Source organism: Tympanuchus pallidicinctus, unplaced genomic scaffold (genome assembly GCF_026119805.1).
Source record: "Tympanuchus pallidicinctus isolate F22 unplaced genomic scaffold, pur_lepc_1.0 scaffold24, whole genome shotgun sequence".
Classification (NCBI taxonomy): Eukaryota; Metazoa; Chordata; class Aves; order Galliformes; family Phasianidae; genus Tympanuchus; species Tympanuchus pallidicinctus.
Window position 1 is genome coordinate 2,621,862 of NW_026294741.1, and position 17,648 is coordinate 2,639,509.

At 41.9% G+C, this 17,648-nt stretch overlaps 1 protein-coding gene across 9 annotated transcripts in view; it reads right to left on the minus strand.

The window, feature by feature from the left end:
• Positions 1-266: 266 nt before the first annotated feature.
• Positions 267-17,648, minus strand: part of VMP1 (vacuole membrane protein 1) — a 56,614-nt gene continuing 39,232 nt past the window's right edge. For all 9 annotated transcript variants that reach the window (XM_052688697.1, XM_052688693.1, XM_052688694.1 and 6 more), the window contains 4 exons: positions 14,854-14,970; positions 12,449-12,510; positions 2,296-2,398; positions 267-1,070 (listed from right to left, as the gene is read on the minus strand). In XM_052688697.1, the coding sequence (XP_052544657.1) occupies positions 927-1,070; positions 2,296-2,398; positions 12,449-12,510; positions 14,854-14,970 (426 nt within the window). In that variant the 3' untranslated portion in view covers positions 267-926. The remainder of the gene's footprint in view (positions 1,071-2,295; positions 2,399-12,448; positions 12,511-14,853; positions 14,971-17,648) is intronic.

Genomic DNA, 17,648 nt, shown 5'->3' on the forward strand with positions numbered 1-17,648 from the left:
ACCAAGAATTCATGCTAACAATCATAGCTAAACTCGCCTATTTTAAGCAGTGAGCCACACTTCACCCAGTGATACACCTTCTACTTTGTTCTGATAAGAAGTTCTTAAGAAAAAGGGAAAAAAGAATAAAAGGTGGTTTCAGCACCATTTGTGCAGGAAGGATGAGTAAAGCATGCAACCCATGGGCTTAAGGCTTAATAAAGACGAAACTCAGCATACAAAAGGGGAAAGGAAAAGAAACAGCTTAAAAAGACCGACACAAGAAATTCTGGAATGATCAAAGATGACTTTATAAAGTTTTATCTTAACTTCATTCTAAATATACAGAATAAAAAAATGTCAGCTTCAGCATTTTGACATCAATCATCTCTGCTAACATCGTGACGATTAAAGGGCGGCTTTTCCAACCGAGAGCACGTGCAATGCAATGGGACACCGGAGAATTCAAATGGAATAACCTTACCACGAGGGACATGCAACAGTTTTTATCCAATTTGTATTCATTTATATACATCCTGATGGTTTTGAAAGTTAAGGTAAAAAAGCAAAAGAGCCGCCCTTCAAAATAAAGGTTACCCTTAGGTCAGTCTGAAATGAAATCAGGAAATACTAAACCATTGGTTTTGGAAGTAAATTCGGATGGACAACATCTGTGTTAAGCACAATTTAACATCACCTTGTCCATGCCATATGATACAGCTCAGACGTATAAAGCCTTCATACCTTACCTTAACACCACTAAGTTGTCAGTGAAACGTCTGTTCTAATAGCCAGATTATTTTCAAAGTAAAATAAAAACCTGCCTTAGTTCAAAGTTGATGTTAAAAAGTTTTCCCCCATTTTGAATAATGCTGAATTTTAAACGTATGGAAAGAAGCGTCACTTTTTGTGTCTGCTAAAGCCCATTCCCAGTCCTTTTTCCAAGCTCATTTGGTTTTCTCTTCGGAGTACATCTTCTGTTGCAGCCTTTTGGCATAGCTTTGGGCCATGGAGTTGATTATGGATAAGATAAAATAACAAACCATGACAATCACCAATTTTTCAAACATCCACGACAGCCAGTTTTCACCCTGAAGACGACAAAGAAAAAACAGAACAAGGAGGAAAACGGAGATTAGTGGACAGCACAAAGGCAGTTCTCTCCATTTTATAAGTGAAAGGGAAAAACCTGAACATCTCTTTAGAATTCATCTATCAAATTGAAAACAGGAACCAAGCTATCTGTACAGCTGAGTTTGGTCCCTGGAAAGACAAGGCACTGGGGACTGTCACCCACACTGCAGGGCAGACAACGAACCCTTGCTTTCTCACCCTGCGCTGATGAAGTGATGCATTATTCCCAGTGTTGGCTGGTCTCTGCTAACAGTTCAGAGAGTTTGGAATTAACAAATTAACCCCCGACTGCCAGTTTTCTTGTTCATTGCAACCAAAACAATAAGGCCACTGGTTAACAATGTTTTTTCCTGAACTGGGCGTCTTCCCATCAATATCAGATTCTTCTTCATCTCAATGTTCACACGATGACATCCACAGTCCCACTGCGTTTCCCTACTGCTCCTCACTGCTGTTTTTTGTCAAAGGAGGGCAGCACTGCACTGCACAACAGTCACATCAATGCAAATGAGAGGTATCTCAACATCTACTTATCCCAGCTTGATTCTCCCTAATTGAACCTCTTTCTATTAAGAAATGGGTCAGAAAACATTTATAAGAGCTCTAATTACTACTGATCAATTAGTTAGCTTAACGGGCTTGGGTGAGTGGAGCTCGTGTTGAAGTTACAAACTTGCTCCATCGCCACTAAAAATTTTTGGTTTTTTACACTGCTTTGTATGAAAGGGTTCTTCTGCCCCTTTGTCCCAACACCAAACACTGCATCTTTCTTCTCCCTTTTGGACACTGACCCCCGGGGGTTCTGTTTCTCTCACTGGCCATTAAGTGACAGAACCCACTGTCCTCCCAAGCACTGGTGCTGACACAGTTTACCATCACTCCTCGTGTAAGCATAACTTCTTTCTGCTTCTATTTCTCCTTCAAAATAGACATGCTAACAGAGAGACAAGATGAGCCATTGGTCTTATTTTATTGTTTCCTATGTTATTTAGGAGGTTTGCAGCCAGTTGCATACAAATCTTTTATTACTTTATTCCCAGGTTGTTTTTTAAATTAATATTTAGCTAATTCTTGGGCCACTGCAAAACCCTTCACAAAGAATAAAGAGTTAAACCTGCAAAGCTGACCCAGGGAGAAGGCAGATAGAGGAAAAGTTCATGGGGAAGGCAGAGAGGCTCTTACCTGCGGCACACCGGCGTCGTGTTTGTGGTGGAGTTTTATCCTCTGAGCTTCCAAATATTCTTGAAATGGCTTCTGAAGAGAAGGACCTATACTTGGAATAGCACTGATGCAATATTTTTTCCCAGGCAACAAGACAAAATAGAGGAGGAGAAAAAAAAACAGAAAAAAAACCCATACATATTAAAAAAAAAAAAAACAACAAACAAACAACAAAACTTACCACCTTGACCCAAATAGGACAAAGTTCCAACTGAGCTACAGCTCAGAAGTGCTTTGCTGCTTGGGAAAGCAGATAAGCACAAAATAAAGTGTATTTTATCTTTAATCTGATACTTCTGGAAGGGACATGTTTCCCCAGAGCTTCAAAGTGTTTAAAAAGAAAAATATTTCAGAGCGAATCAGTGATAATACACTGTTGGTAACACAGAAAGAAGCAGTGAGCAAAGTTTCCTTAAAGCCTGGGAGAGGGCAGCCAGGGCTGTGCGCTGATGTGGTGCTGAGAATGAAATGAATGACTTCTCAGAAGTCCCACATTTATCACCAGCAGTTCCTGTAAGAACTGGTTTGAACCGATTAATAAGGAAATGACTTGTGCTTGTGTCATCCCTCAGTTAAAAAAGAAACTGCTCGCCCTATGACTTGCCCCTATCTCCTCAAAGGAGACGGCCCCTTTCTCAAACTAAGTCCTTATTAGGACAATCTGTGCGTCATCCTTATCCAGAAAGAATGCATTAGCAAATTCTGCAGGCTCCTCCCATCGGTCAGTGATTAACAAAGGAACAAAGAGAGAACTATGAACCCTGTTCTGAATCATTTCATGCTTTATGGCAGATGACTCGCACAAAAACTGCAATACGTTACTGAACACCTTGTTCCTACATTCACGTTATAAAGGTTGACAAGAGGTTTTCGGAGCTGCGAACGCTCTCCCAAAGCACAAAGGTGCCAATGCTGCACAGAGTGGCCACCGACTTCCATCCTGCTAACACACAGCCCATCCACATCCAGCACTGATCATTTTCCTGTAGATCTGAACACCACTCTATGAAGAAAGAGGACTGGGGAGCTAAAGAAACTGTCGTCACACTTTAATTAAAAAAAAAAAAAAAAAAGCTGAAGCGTTACACAGCACAAATTACCACCAGCAGCAACTGGTGTAGTGGAGCCAGGCACAACCTGAGCCATGTGTGGACACCAACACTGCTAATAGCAGCTAAGGTGGGAGATTTCCCACTGCTGCCAAACATCAGCTTTTTTTTTAATTATTAAAGAAATCAATATGGTCTTCTACATTGCAAAAGTCACCTACGATTCAGTGCTACAGTTCTGAGTCTTTACACCACCACTTCAGGGAGAAGTCAGTAACATCTGCTTCACTGAGCCACACGCAGACAGGGCTAAAAACCATCATTTCCTCTCTGAGTTACACGATGGGGGGATCCAGACCCCTGCAGTCATTTCCCCCAGCCTCCCATGTTGACACAGTGTTTGCTTTTCCACGTTAAATCCCAACCCCTAAGTAAGAGCTTTCTAATCTTTAAAAATTATGAAAAAGCACAAAGTGAAGCAACAAAACGACTCGCTCTCCCCACTCTATTCCCTCCACTTGCCAACAGGACAAATTGTTTTTTAAACACATTTATCTGAAGAAGATTCTGTCCTCCATGATTCACCGTACGCCGATACCAAAGGGTGAGTAAATGTTGCGCCCGGCCCGGTACATTTTCAGCCAAAAAAAAACAAAAGATTGAAACTAAAGCACATCGAGGACACATTCTGCATTAGAGCATGTCGACATCTACAAACGGTTCCCAGCTTTTCGGAACCCACCCTTCAGAATCTGACTGTGTCTGTGGTGCAATGTTCTCGGAATGACTCGCTGATCGCTACGAGTCACCGCTGGACACAGCAGTTATGCTTCAGGTTTCTTTCCTTTTGCGAATGGAAGCCCAGGAAAGATCCTGAAAGGTAATACTTTATTTCTGAAATTTTGCATGAATATGAAAGGAAGAGTACGAGAGCTGTGAGAGATGAATGAGTAACAGAAGTTATTCAAATTCTCCATTATTTTGTTTTTGAAAGCTGAACCAAGTCGGTGCCAAATTAGTGTTAGACAACAGAACTAAATCATAAAACCAAGTTGGATGGCTCGGAGGGATTCTGTGCATTGCCACTATTTCAATTTTTTACCCACTAAAAGTACTCAGCATTTTCTCTTTTGTGGGCATGAGTAACAGTGAAGGGTGTGACATTGGTTCTATCAGAGTTATTTCGAAGAACTGTAAAATCCTGAACATAAGGACCTTTGTTTCTTTGCACATTCAATCAGCTTTAATACTACCAAAAAAAAAAAAAAAAAAAAAAAGCAAAAAAAGCAAAAAAAAACCCCGCATTGATTTAAAAGAACAAATACAATGAAGCACAATGGCACTAGAAAACCAACTTTCACTGCAGCCCCAGTACTAGAAATAAGATTTGAACTCCCATCCCAGTGACTTAGTTTTGGTTATTTGCACTCTTTCAATAAAATTCTGTGACTTACTGATTCATCATCTAAAATACAAAGGGCAGCAATTGCTTTAAAATGAATTTACTTATTTCTTTTTAGAAAAGACCCCTCGTTTTCATTTTAAATACTAAGAAATGAGAGGTGCCCCTCACAAAGACAGCGAAGCTCAACTCCCATCAAAGAGGGAGGGAGGAGACTTTGGTAGTTTTCAGTATTAGACTGAAGGCAGATGCAGGCACAAATGCCAAAGGAACAGATTTGCATTAGAATTCTGCACCACTTAGCAAAGACCTTAAGGTACATCTTCAAAAGCGACCGAATGGTCAGAAGGCCCATGGAACCACAGGCGCTGACACATCTGACTGGAAGGAAGATGCTGCGAGATAACCCTGCCTGCAATACCACCTACAAGGAATTCCTTGCATTTCCCTGTGAGAACGAAGCTCGTCTTTCAAATAAAGAATAGGAGAGGACAAGAAAATAAAAGAACCGAAATGCATAGCAGAATTGATCCTTACTCTGCAGTCTCTATATGCCAAAAATAAGAAAACACTGACAAAAGAAGTAACCAATCCCTGTTCCTCCTTAAGAGCTAAAAACGTAGTGCATGTGAACTGCTGGAGGACTACAAAGATAAAGTCACTCCCTAGAAATCGTTTGCTGAGCAACAACCTGATTTCCCCAGCTGCTCTCCGGCGTTTGTTAAATTCGTGGTTAATTAGTCCTAAAACTTCCATTCCAGTAACAGCAAAGCTCTGCTTATTACAGCCCGCTCTGCAATGTATTCATCTGCTTTCAAATGTAAAAGAACGACCATCGATATTTGAACCTCAAGGGCACATCAGTAGGTGTGGAGGGTGGGAAAGGTTTTCAGGGAACTTATTTTTGTTACAGAGCCTTTTGAACTACAGGTGGGAGCTTTGCAAATGCAGATGGCATAAGCACCAAACCAAGAGGATAAAACATTCTCCCTATGCTAGCTTAACCCTAACCATTACCTTCTTCAGGACTTCAGTCAACTCTGTATTACTAATATTAAGAATACTTTCTAATCATTTAATCACAATATTTGCACTTTTGAAAGACATATTTTCCTCCTGAAGTGATTTTAAAGAGTGTGGGTTACTCTCGAGTTGCTGATTTCACAACCCATACCTCCAGAGTTGGGGCACACACAGACCATTCTGAGCTGTGCTTAATGCTGCAGGACAGTTCTGTACCAAAGCTGCGATTTTTAATCCCGTGCCAACATTTCACAAATAACCACGGGGCTACAACTCAGGATACAGAACTCCCATCTTCTATTAATCTCTACTCGTGTGCACCTCTGTGCTTTTCCAGAAGAGAAATGTTAGAATTAGCAACATTGCCACTGCAGACTCACACTTAAGAACATTAATATGGTGAGTTTTGTTTTTAACATTAGTGAAATTTCTCATTTGTAAGGGAGCACAAATGGTTAAGCAGCTGATTAAGCAGTTCTTAAACTCCATTTACTGTGATGGAAATTAAAAATGTAAATAATGACTTCAGCGGCATTCAGTTCTGAAATCCTTACTCTATTCAGCAGCAACTGGAATCGGTCCCTCTATAGCTGGAAGGGAAATCAGAGAGATAAAAACAGAAGCCGTGGCAAACAGAGCGTCGAGTTCCCAGGATGAAACCCCAAAGCCCTGCTTGGAAAGGTGATGCAGCACTGAGTCACAACCCGTTTGGTGGATCGTCTCTCAGATCCACAGCTTCATTTGGAAAACCCCTTTAACTCAAGGCAGAGACGGATGTTCCCAGACCCTTTGGCTGCCAGGAGTGCACCGTCCTTGTCTGAGCCCAGAGACACAATATGGTGACACATTTTGCTCAGATTCAGCTATCTGGGCTCATCCCACTATGGAACAACATCCTTTTAGGAAATGCCAGCGCTACAACTCAAAATGAAGGCAACAGAAAACCCAGCTAACAGGGAAATTTCATTGTGTGCTCGATCAGCATGAGGTGCACGCACTGGTATCTCATCCTGCTGTTAGAGCAGCGTGGTCCTGGGGCCAGAGATATCTCCTGCTACAAAGACGTGGCACTGGAGAATGCAGTGAGCTGAAGGAGCGCTATGCTGGGACACAGCAGCCCCCTCCAGTACTCCCAACCTTCTTCAAAAGATGCACTGACCTTAAATCAGGCACTCTTCTGACAGCTGGGCCAGAGGACTGGCCAGAGGCCTTCACCTGCTGAGCAATTACACAAAACTTCCTGAACCCAACACACCCAGCACCCATTGCTCCCACACTGAGTGTCTCTGTTGGATTTGCACTTGACCTTCCCCTGTAGGAACACAATAAAATCCACCTCAAAAAGCAGTGAGGCACTCTGTAGGAGGCAGCACATATGGTTACTTCTGCCATTCTTCCCCACAAAGAAACCACAAATTTTGCTCAAATATGGCATCAACTTCTTTAAAAACTGTATAAATGATTGAAAAATAGATAGCAGTGGAAATATTTATGTGGCAGTGGACAATCACCAAAGCTGGTGGATTTGCATACTGTGTTCACTCTCCAAACAGTGCACCTTTCTTCCTGCAAGTTATCTGAGCCTTCAATGGTTAATGTTCTTCCAGACAGTGATCTAAACAGGCTTAACGGTTAGTATTTTAATGAGCTGTCATTTCCTGTGCTGATAAAGATTCTCACAGTATTTAAACCATCAATTTCCCTGAGGCTCCACCAATACCCGGACACTGCCGAGTGACTCAGAGCGGACCTCAGACTCTGGGCCTGACTCAGCCCTGATAGATTGCACTGCAGCAGATCTGGACGGGCTCCCAAGGTGCTCCAAGAGAGCATTCACATACAGCAAAACCTGGGCTTGAAAATCACAGAGGGAGGAACTGCAGCTCCAGCTCCTTGCTGCCACTTTGGCTTCAGAACACTGGATGAAACTTACACGCCATCTGCATCCAGTGTTCTGAAATCGTGGAAATACATCTCCTTTATGGTCAGGACCGAGAGAAACATTGTAGGGGTTAAAGGGCTGCCTGGCACATTCACTTGGTTTTAGGAAATGAAGAAAGAAAACAACTCACTTGCAGATTACTAAGCTGAAATGGTTACACATTCGGCATCATTTCTACCTGGCGCTACGCTCCAGTACCCGTGCTGACCAAGGCCGTCTGCAAAGCACTTCTTGGGACATTCTGTTATGTTAAAATTAATGCTTTCAAAAATAGGAATTGCAACATCTTCGAACGGCTCGTTCCTAACTCTGCTCAATGTTGCTCTTTGTAAGACAGCTTCTGGTTGTACCTTAAAGAGATAGCGCTATTTCTGTACACACTTTATAAAAAACCTTGCTTGTTCAGAGCTAAATCCTACAAGCCTTCTGCAAATAAACTTTTTACTGCTGTGATCCACTGGAAGGCTTTCAACACCAAAGCCGCTCAAATTTCCCTGACATCCGCGTCCCTTTCAAGATGCTAAAGCCTATTTTGTGCAGAGCTGATCTATTGTACACAGGGTGTATTACAGGGCACGGTCCCACAGGTTTCTGATACACCCGTGGGAGGAAAGCCATTGCTTTATTGTCCCGAAGAACATCAGGTGTGTGGCAATATGCTCCCAGGAGCATTCATCTCAGGAGTTTTTGAGATCACTGCTCAGTTATCTGTGTTCTCGGCCACTTCAAGGTATTTTCATTGATTCCCACTACACAGGGTTTAACTTAAATGCTGATTGGAAACTGCAATTCAGAATACCCTTTGACAAAAACAGGACATAGTCACCGGATATGGAATTTATGGCATATGCAAAACAAAGGCCCACAGGGCCGGAAGGCACGGCTGGCAGATCTGCCGTGGGGAGCTCACCTGGCCAGGCTGTGCTCTCAAAGGGAAGGGGAATCATATGGCACAGTGTGAATCATCAAAAGGACCTCTCCACCCCAGGAGAGCTGATCCCTGGCACAGCCCTTTTCCCATCGCTGCAGCTCCTTGCCTTGCTTATATTCTAAAGAATTTATCTAAATCTATGCTGTATGCAATTTTTGACAAAGACAACAACATAGTGACCTTTAACCAAAGCTTCCAATTACATCAGTCACCATAATTCCACATGTACTTTTTTCACAGAAGGAACACCGTGCTCCCTACAAGAATCAACTGAGATCCAGTTGTGAAGCAAAGAATTATGGCACAATAAATAGCAGCAAAGTGGTTTGTAAAGGCAGTGGTTCAATGACCTATTACCAAAATGTTTTTCCTTCAAGACATGCCATCATTCACACTGGCCTGCACCACTGGAGAGCATTAAAATTCATTCCCCAAAAACACCAGATTAAGAAGCCCTTCAGATACTGCTATTTTTGGGCAGCTTTTCAGATGTGAGTTTGTTGAAATGGATTTCACAGCTCACACGTCTCACCCATGGAACATGGCACTAAAATTTAATTTCTAAAATCTATGCAAGTACGCAATTCTTATTTTTTTTTACATGCATTTTAGTGGCTTCTATCAGATTTCAAATCAGTGTGATGCCTCAGTTCATTAGCTCATCAACTACATCGGTTTGACCGTCAGCAAAGGATCTGCTACAGGCAGCAGCAATTCCTGCTGCACAGAGAGCTCAACCACTGCACCACACGAACCCAAAGCAGCAGTGACACCTCCCCTCACCCTCTGTGGGTTCACCCCAAGGAAGCTGTGCCCGAAGGGTGAGGTTTGTCCCGCAGAGATGGAGCCACACCACTGCTGGTGACGTTCGGCTGCCGCGGGGGTGAAGGCCACGGGGAGCCTGGTGCTATATAAAACACATTGTTGAGTTTTTGAGATTTCTTTTGAAGCTGTGGAGTTACCAGCTCGTTTTCACAAAATATGAACCAACCACGCTGAACTTAAAAGAGAGTAGCATTTTTCTTAATATTTACCCAGAATTGATGGCAGACGGCTGTGGGGATGGTATGTGTGGTGTGTGCTTCGAGTGCTATTTCTTTAGTAGTTTTCTGGGAATTCTTAATCCACATTTGAAACTACCACTTCAAAGGAACTATGACGGTGCTTAGAAGCAATATGCTCAGTGTGACTGCACAAACAATCCTGCAGCTGTAGGTAACGAAAAAATTAAAAGGAAAGCTTCAAGAGCCCCAAGAAAACCCACAACACACATGATGATTAAACACTAAATGAGCTAGGTCTGGGCTAAAAGCAGGATCCAAGGATTCTAAGTGGATGATCAATAAGCTGACTTCATCTTTCAGTGACAAGAATGCAAGAGAAAAACCTTACAGACCATCCTTCACCACCAAGAGCCTATGAAGGCAATACAACAAAAAAAGCCTTATTCTTTCAGCATTTTAAACAGCAGTAATACAACTTCCTCAACTGGTAGAACAGGTTGATAATTAGCAGCCCCATGTGAGCTACCCGTGTCTTTGTAAACCTCTCCAGCTCTGATTGCAAAGCTTCTGCTGCCTTCACTCCTTGAATCCTTCCCATCCCCTTCTGTCTAGCTACCATGGCTACTGCATGGTGCTGTTGCCACCAACCAACCCTTCTCATCCCTTCTGTACATTGAATAAGGCCCATGTTTTCAAAACAATTTTCAAAAAGCTTCTCAGTTCCGTGCTCTTTTCTTCATATATTTAATCAACGTAAGGCACAGTTTATGATCTTTCAGTAATAGACAAAACTACCCTAAATTATACCCTAAATTATATTTAAGAATGCTGGTTACAGCAGGCTTGGCCTGCAGGAGCAGCAGCACTGACAGAAGCAGACAAGCACTGAACTACAGGGACGGTCTGCAGGTGAATCATTTTGCTTACTGCCTGAGTCAACGAGAGCTGTATCGTTATTGAGAAACTCTCTGGTTCAAAAAAATCAAATGAGACTTTATCTCACATCTCAACTTCATCTTCTGTCCAGTTTCTACTTATTCCACATACTGAGATTCATTATTTTAGAGTACTGAGCTTAGACATTTTCTATTGTGTAAAAGCAATATCTCAGACAAAAAAAAGAAAGTCTTAAGTCACACTGCTGGATTGAATTTGATTAAAATAAAGTTACTGACCATTACACAGATCTGTATTTTAATGGATCTATACTTTAACTTAATAATAAGGGGTTTAATGAAAACTATTGTTTAATATGTTTCCTACTCCACTCTAGGAAGGAATCGATGAGGTAATGCTAGCAGACAGATTGAGAAAAGTCAAGGGTACCGGGACATTCCAAAAATCTTACTGTCTCTCGAAGACATTTTTTAACTCTGACATCAACCACCTAATAAAACCCAAATCCAGCAGAGGTCTTGTGAATGCATTCTATGTAATTGGATGTAAAATTATCTCCAAGACAGATGAAGTAGGAAAAAACTACCAGTTTTGGCTTGAAGATTTGCAGGAGAGAAAACCTTTGGAAACATACCTAGATTTGTAGCAGTGTTACTATTAAGTTATCTGCTGGAATACATATTAAGAGAAGCTAACTAATGATTGCTAAAAGTCACCATGTTTCCCTTTTTTTTTTTAAATGCTGAAAGCCACAAATTAATTGTGAAGGCTGTTACAAACCAGACACCCGATCAGAAGATGAGGAAGCAATAAAGCTGGGATTTGTTTCATTAGTAAGCTGCCCTACCATGTCTCTTTCGACACTCCTTTTCCTTTGTACAGCGTTACTACTTCAAGTTTACATACTTTAAGAGCAATTATTTCCAGACACCCCTCTCATGAAAATGTTCCTGAGCAGTGTGGCTTTTTTTTTTTTTTGGTTGGTTGTTTAAACGTGAACAGAGCAATTAAAGTCTGGGTGCAAAGAATCAATCAATTTGTTCCACATGAAAAGTAAAAGCCTCTGGAAAAGGAAGCACAGCTAGGAATTTATTTTATGCTTGGGATATCCATAAAATAGGAACTAAAAAAACCACCATCACCAAAAACAAAAGTTTTCTATAAATGTTAATTGCATTCAAAGTTTTAAACCTCCTCCCTAATACTGCAGAAATCAAGCAGTGTAATGAAAATGGCCACAGCTTTCAACCTGAGCACAACAACTGCTCCTTTGAAGAATTAAGCCCAATTTTTAAAATGAAATCCTTCTAATTTGAGCCCCACTGAATGCATTTAAGATGAATGAGCTGCACGTTTGTTTGCATTCAAGAAGTTTGAGAAACTTCTCCACAGTTAAATAGGCATTGCTGAGATCTCAGCTGCTGGATTACCGGACTGGAAATGTCGTTTCATGAGAGATTCAATATATTTTATAGATATCATGCAGTTTAAATTTCAGAAGGTGTTTGTTATTATTATTGGAACACTGCATAAATCCCAACAACTCTGTCATTGCTTTGTTATGGGATCACATACAGCACTGAGGAAAGCCATCAAGAACAGCATTTGCTGCTCAAAGTAGCAATCCATAACTGGGATAGCGGTATCGTGTTGCTGAGTGGAAGCTCAATGGAGGTATTACATACCCAGGCCATCTGACCTTCAACGCTTTTACACTTGAAGTACTTGAAACCTCTGAGGTGAAGAATGAGGTGACAAACAAGACCGAACCCAGAAGCACAGAACCATTTTCAGTGCATCTGATTTGACTCCTCCAGTACTTTTCCGTCTACTGAGCGAAGGCATGACTGCTAAAGAGTTACTCACCCAATGAGGGACACCATCTGCTCCACTATATGTTTGCTGAATGTTATAATAACGAAAAGTTTCTGTAGGAAGGAAAACATCAGTTAGAGAAATGTTTGATTGAAGGGCAAGCAGAGAATGGAACAAGACAACTTTTGCTCCTTTCTGATCAAACAGCTTCTCCAGCACTCAGGCACAGCTTTCCCCTTGTCTGCTATTCAATACACTTTTCAAAAATAGAGAAGAGAGGAGAACTATTTGCTTTATTACTCTATTTCCTCATGGATGTCATTTCTTGCAATGTTTTTGTAGCCTGTGTTACCAGCCATACGCATCCTCCCCAAGCTTACATTCCCAGAAGCTCAAGGTCACTTTACTCCATCAACAATGTTTTAATGGAAAAACAGTCATCACTGCACAGAAGAGTTCACATCCCCTTACACAAACACATGTACTTAAAGATCACAGAACTGAACATTATACATCTTGCAGTCCCCTTGTCCATGTGATAACCCTACCAAAGAAACACAAAGTGGAGAGTGAAGCGAGAGCCCCCGGCTGCCTACCCACTCAGAATAGTTGGATTAGCACTGTCTGTAAGGCAGCAGATAATTTGAAACAGAATAATTCTGGAACACGTGGCTTAGTTTGCATGAAGTCCAGATATCTGTAATTCTACCTCTCCCTTCTAAAGTGATAATTTTGCTGAAGTAGCTTTTTCTGATTTCTCTTCTGTCATATCTGACAGCTTGTTTGTTTGCAAAGAGCAAGCGAGACCGAGTGTGGATGTGCGTATTCAGGCGCACAGTTCCCACAGCCTCCTTAAATCAATTTCAGCATGATCTAACGAGAAATGCATTCACTAGTGGGGAGATAAGGGCAGTGACCACAACTGTATGAAATGATTTTGCGGCCCAGAGGAAGAGGTCGGTTACAGGCAGCTCCAGGACGGCCACCGTGCTCACTTCCTTCCCGTCCAGAGAAAGGTTTCATCAAAAACCTTTTCTATGACCATTACATTTCCTAAATTCCAAATTGCAGCAAGATCGCTGCAAAAATCAGGGCTATTGCACAAGAGTATGTCTGAAATCAAACATCGCAGAGAATTCTAATAGCGAAACTATTACAAAATAGGATGATTTTCCAACACTGCAAGAGACAGAATTTTTTTTAACCCTACATTTGATCTGTGTAGAGAACCACGAACTACACAGCAAACATTCTCCTACCTAACTGAAGCCAATGAAAGAAGTATTTTCCAAATGCTGTTTCAGTTTTCAATTTGCCAGAACAAATTCTAACAGCACATGTGTTTAAAAGGAGAAGAATTCAGGGAACACAAAAATAAATATGGAGAAAAAGCAGTTCTGTCACAGTAAGTGAAAGAATGCTCCCATCTTTTTGTTATCTTCTGTTGAAAAAGTGTGCAAAGCAAAATAACCATTTACAAAAAGATGGAAGAGAGGGTGGAGGAATAAAGCCTCTGTTTAGGGCAAAAGGAAGAGATTTTTAAGCAGCCTCATATGGGTGCTTGATGAGGCATCTACTGACAGTTTCTGTTATTTTAAAGAAGTGACAGCAAAGTCTTCCAAGGAACAAAGCTACAGGCACAGACCTATGGCTAAGCTCTAAAAAAGCCCAAGCTGAAATCTCAGGCTCTAATCGTTACAAATGGAGTGCTGTAGTTCATGATGCTGCCACAAGTGAACCATCATTGGAGAACTGATACTTCATCTTTCATTGGACAAAATGGTGGTGCATCTTAAAAGCAAGACTCAACACTTCTGAAAGCAGATTCTGATTGCCAAATTCAGAACATCCAGTAAGATTCTGAATTCGCAAGAAAAAAATCAAAAAGGCCCTCTCTGAAATCAGGCCCTTTCAAAAGAATAGACTGAGAACACCAGCAATTGCTAACCATGCCTGGAAACGATGGACAACACTCTCAGAGATAAACCCAGAGTGCTTTCTGCAGGGGGCAGGGAATGAAAGGAGCGGGGTTTTCCCTGTACTCAGATAAAAGGGAGCATTTAAAAGTGCCACTTAACTGGTAAAGGCTAGCTCCACTGCCCTGTGACATGAATATTTCTTACCAAAGTTAAGTTCATTGTGAGTACGAACTCCTTTCAGTCTGGTAAAAACCGTAGGTAAATAACTTGGCTAACCACCAATTTCCTGAGCGGTGTGGGCAGTGAGCTCATTAGTTTGTAGCTATAAATTATTCAGTTGCCTCAGTTTCGAGTGTAAGAAGCCTAGCAGATCCTTTATTGTAAATCCTCTGCACCAAATTAATTTCCATTACTTCAGGTCAGGAAAGGAGACTCCACAGTTCATTACGAAGTAACACAGTGTAACAGTCAAAAAAAAAAGAAGAGTAAGAAAAGTCTTCAGCCCAGAGGCTGGAGGGAGGTGTAGCATGTACTTGCCTGGATGTGCATTTTAATTACTGCTTTCCCAATCAGAGTGGCCCCGAAGAAGGTCCAGAAGGGAACCAGAAAGTGTCCACATGTTATCCCGGCCAGGTCAAACAGAGGGTTGGGAATCTATGAAGTATAAAGGAGAAAAGGGCACGCATTGAAGTGTTTTACTTAAAGAACAGGAACAGGAAAAATGAACTTTTTCCCCTTATTCGACTCGATCCAAAACTCTTGTGTCTTAGTATTTACAAAAATAAGAGCGTTACAACCCATAACATAAGCCTGAGGGATTCAGCTAGACATGTCGCAGACAATTCCACCCTGAAGGTCCCTCCTTACCCCTTGATTTTAAAGAAGCCTAAAAAAAGTATTCGCTGTGAAATGCACAGAAACCACAGCAAAGCCATTCTGAGTGATTTATCAAATTCCCGCCGACAAGCACATCGCTCCTGGAAGCCAGCGGTCAAACCATCTCCAGTGATTTCCATCTGAGAAAGTGCATTAAAAAGTGGCATTTAGAGTCATATGCATCCAGTTTAAAAGCACTGATTAGATTTTTATTAAGCATATGCATTTAATTTAAAATTAGAATCTTTTTTTTATTGTTAAGCCCTTGGCTTGACATTTGGTATGGTGATACCGTCTGTGCAATATTTCTGAACTTAAACCAAAAAGAACCCAAACTGCAACCTCTCACACTCGGTCAGAGTAACACAGGGGGATGCTTAATTCACAGTAGCGCTGTTGCTGCGCTAACAAATACAGAGTGTAGATGTTTAAGATCATAAAAAGTAGAGAATGGTAATCTGAAATCTGTGACAAAGCTCTGGGGGTTATACTTAGCTGTCACAGACAGGCAATTCAAATTTATGAGCACCCACACCACCACCTGCATAGGAAGAAATCCGAAACGATCTTTAAATATGCCTCACTTAACTCAAATCCTCTTCACCTCTGACATCTGTCTCGGGCACAGGAGGATGGTAAATGAGTTACCCACACCACAGCCTGCTCTAGGGCTCAGCTATTTCCTTGGCTGGTTGCCTTGGGTTTCCCCCACCTCAATAAATTCACAGTGCGTTTTAATTACTGTGTTGCTATCAGCATAGAGAGAGCAGCATGCTTTGGGTACGGGTACCTGTGATACCACCAACACATTAAACGTGTCACAGTAAAAAGATGACTGAGCTGTTGGGTTGCATGTTGGGTTGTGCATGTTGGGTTGTGTGAGCTGGCCAGTGAAGGGCTCTCTCCATTTGCTTTTTTTTTTAAACACACATGTGCAGTACTGAGAAGTGCCAAAAACGCCCACAGAGACAGGAGGGCACGCTCACAAATTCCCACCAACCACACTAAGAATCTCTTCCTTGCTCCATTCCTTTCCCAGAGCTGCCTTTACATAGCAATTAGGCCTAAGACAATAATATGGTTTTCCTATTGCCACTGCACGTTACACTCAGTTGACTTCACTGCATACATTTGCAGTTTTAAACTCGATTTGATTGTGTTTTTATGTAGCATTTAGAAGCCATTACAGCTTGGAATCCCTATGCTTTTTTTAATGCCTCCTCCCACACATCACCTCTCTGCTTGCTGCTGCTCTGCATTTATTCTGCAACCAACATTTACAAGTCCTCAAGTGCACTGTGGTAGATCCACAATTTCCCATCCCTCCCCCAGCCCAGGGCAGCCTGCATACAAGCAGAAGGAAGCTGGAGCTTGGGGCACACAGAGGAAGAGTGCACCACGTAGGGAAGAAGTTAGGCAAACGTTCATCACTAAGCAGGAACTATGCAGAGCTTACACATCACCTCTCCCATCTAGCAACCCCTTCCTCACGTTCCCTATTTGTCCACATTCACCTCGCCCAGCTCCCCCAGGAACTCATCCTGCTGACCACAAGCTGCTCTCGTTACACAAGACAGACAGACAAGGGGATGGCTCACAAGATGGTGACTGAGAGCGGTGAGTCAGAGTGCAGGAGCAGCTTCACAGAAAGGCTTAAGGAACAGCTTGTAACCTACATCTCCACTCTAAACATTAAGGCAGTTCAAAAGATTAGTAAACACAAGTTGTGTGCCAGCTGCTGTAATCAGCTTAATTCTTTCCAGCTAACACAGGTTACTTACGTTTGAACAAATAGCTAACATTGTCATCTCTACAATTTAGGAAACTAAGAGATGCTAGACAAGTGTGGAATTAATACCTCATCAGCTGAGCAGCTGGCTAATGGCTGTGGTTATTCCAGAAGAATGGGATCATAGGGGACCTAACAATTCCCCTCTTTGCAGTAATCACATTTCTATGCGTTTGTATGTGGGATTGGAGAGTAAGGCACATCATTCCCACTCATTCTCTTCGAGCTTCCAGAGAGATTTAAACCTCAGACAGTAACTCAAAAGAACAGTATTAGCTACTTCAAGCGCCAAAATAGCATCAGTGGAAATGCTTATACCACGTCTGTCTTAAAGAAATGGATGAGCAACTCAGCCATGGCTGAAACTGTCTGCTGCATTCTGCTCCTCCCGGCTCCTAATAACCCACCGACACCTCCTGAGCAGATTTATGAGAACTGCTATGGATGGATATCCCCGTCAGGGTTTGTACAGGTCACTTTCAGTTGATGTCTATCTTTGAATCTGAAAATGTCAAGCCACACGACACAAGCATCTGAAGAAATAGCAGAAACTGTAAGTGTAGGTACAGCAATTCCAGCAGAAACTGCAGGTAACAATTCCAGAAGGAACTACAGGTAACAATATAGCTCTTGCTGTAACTTGCCAGCTAATAATCTGGGCTGGGGC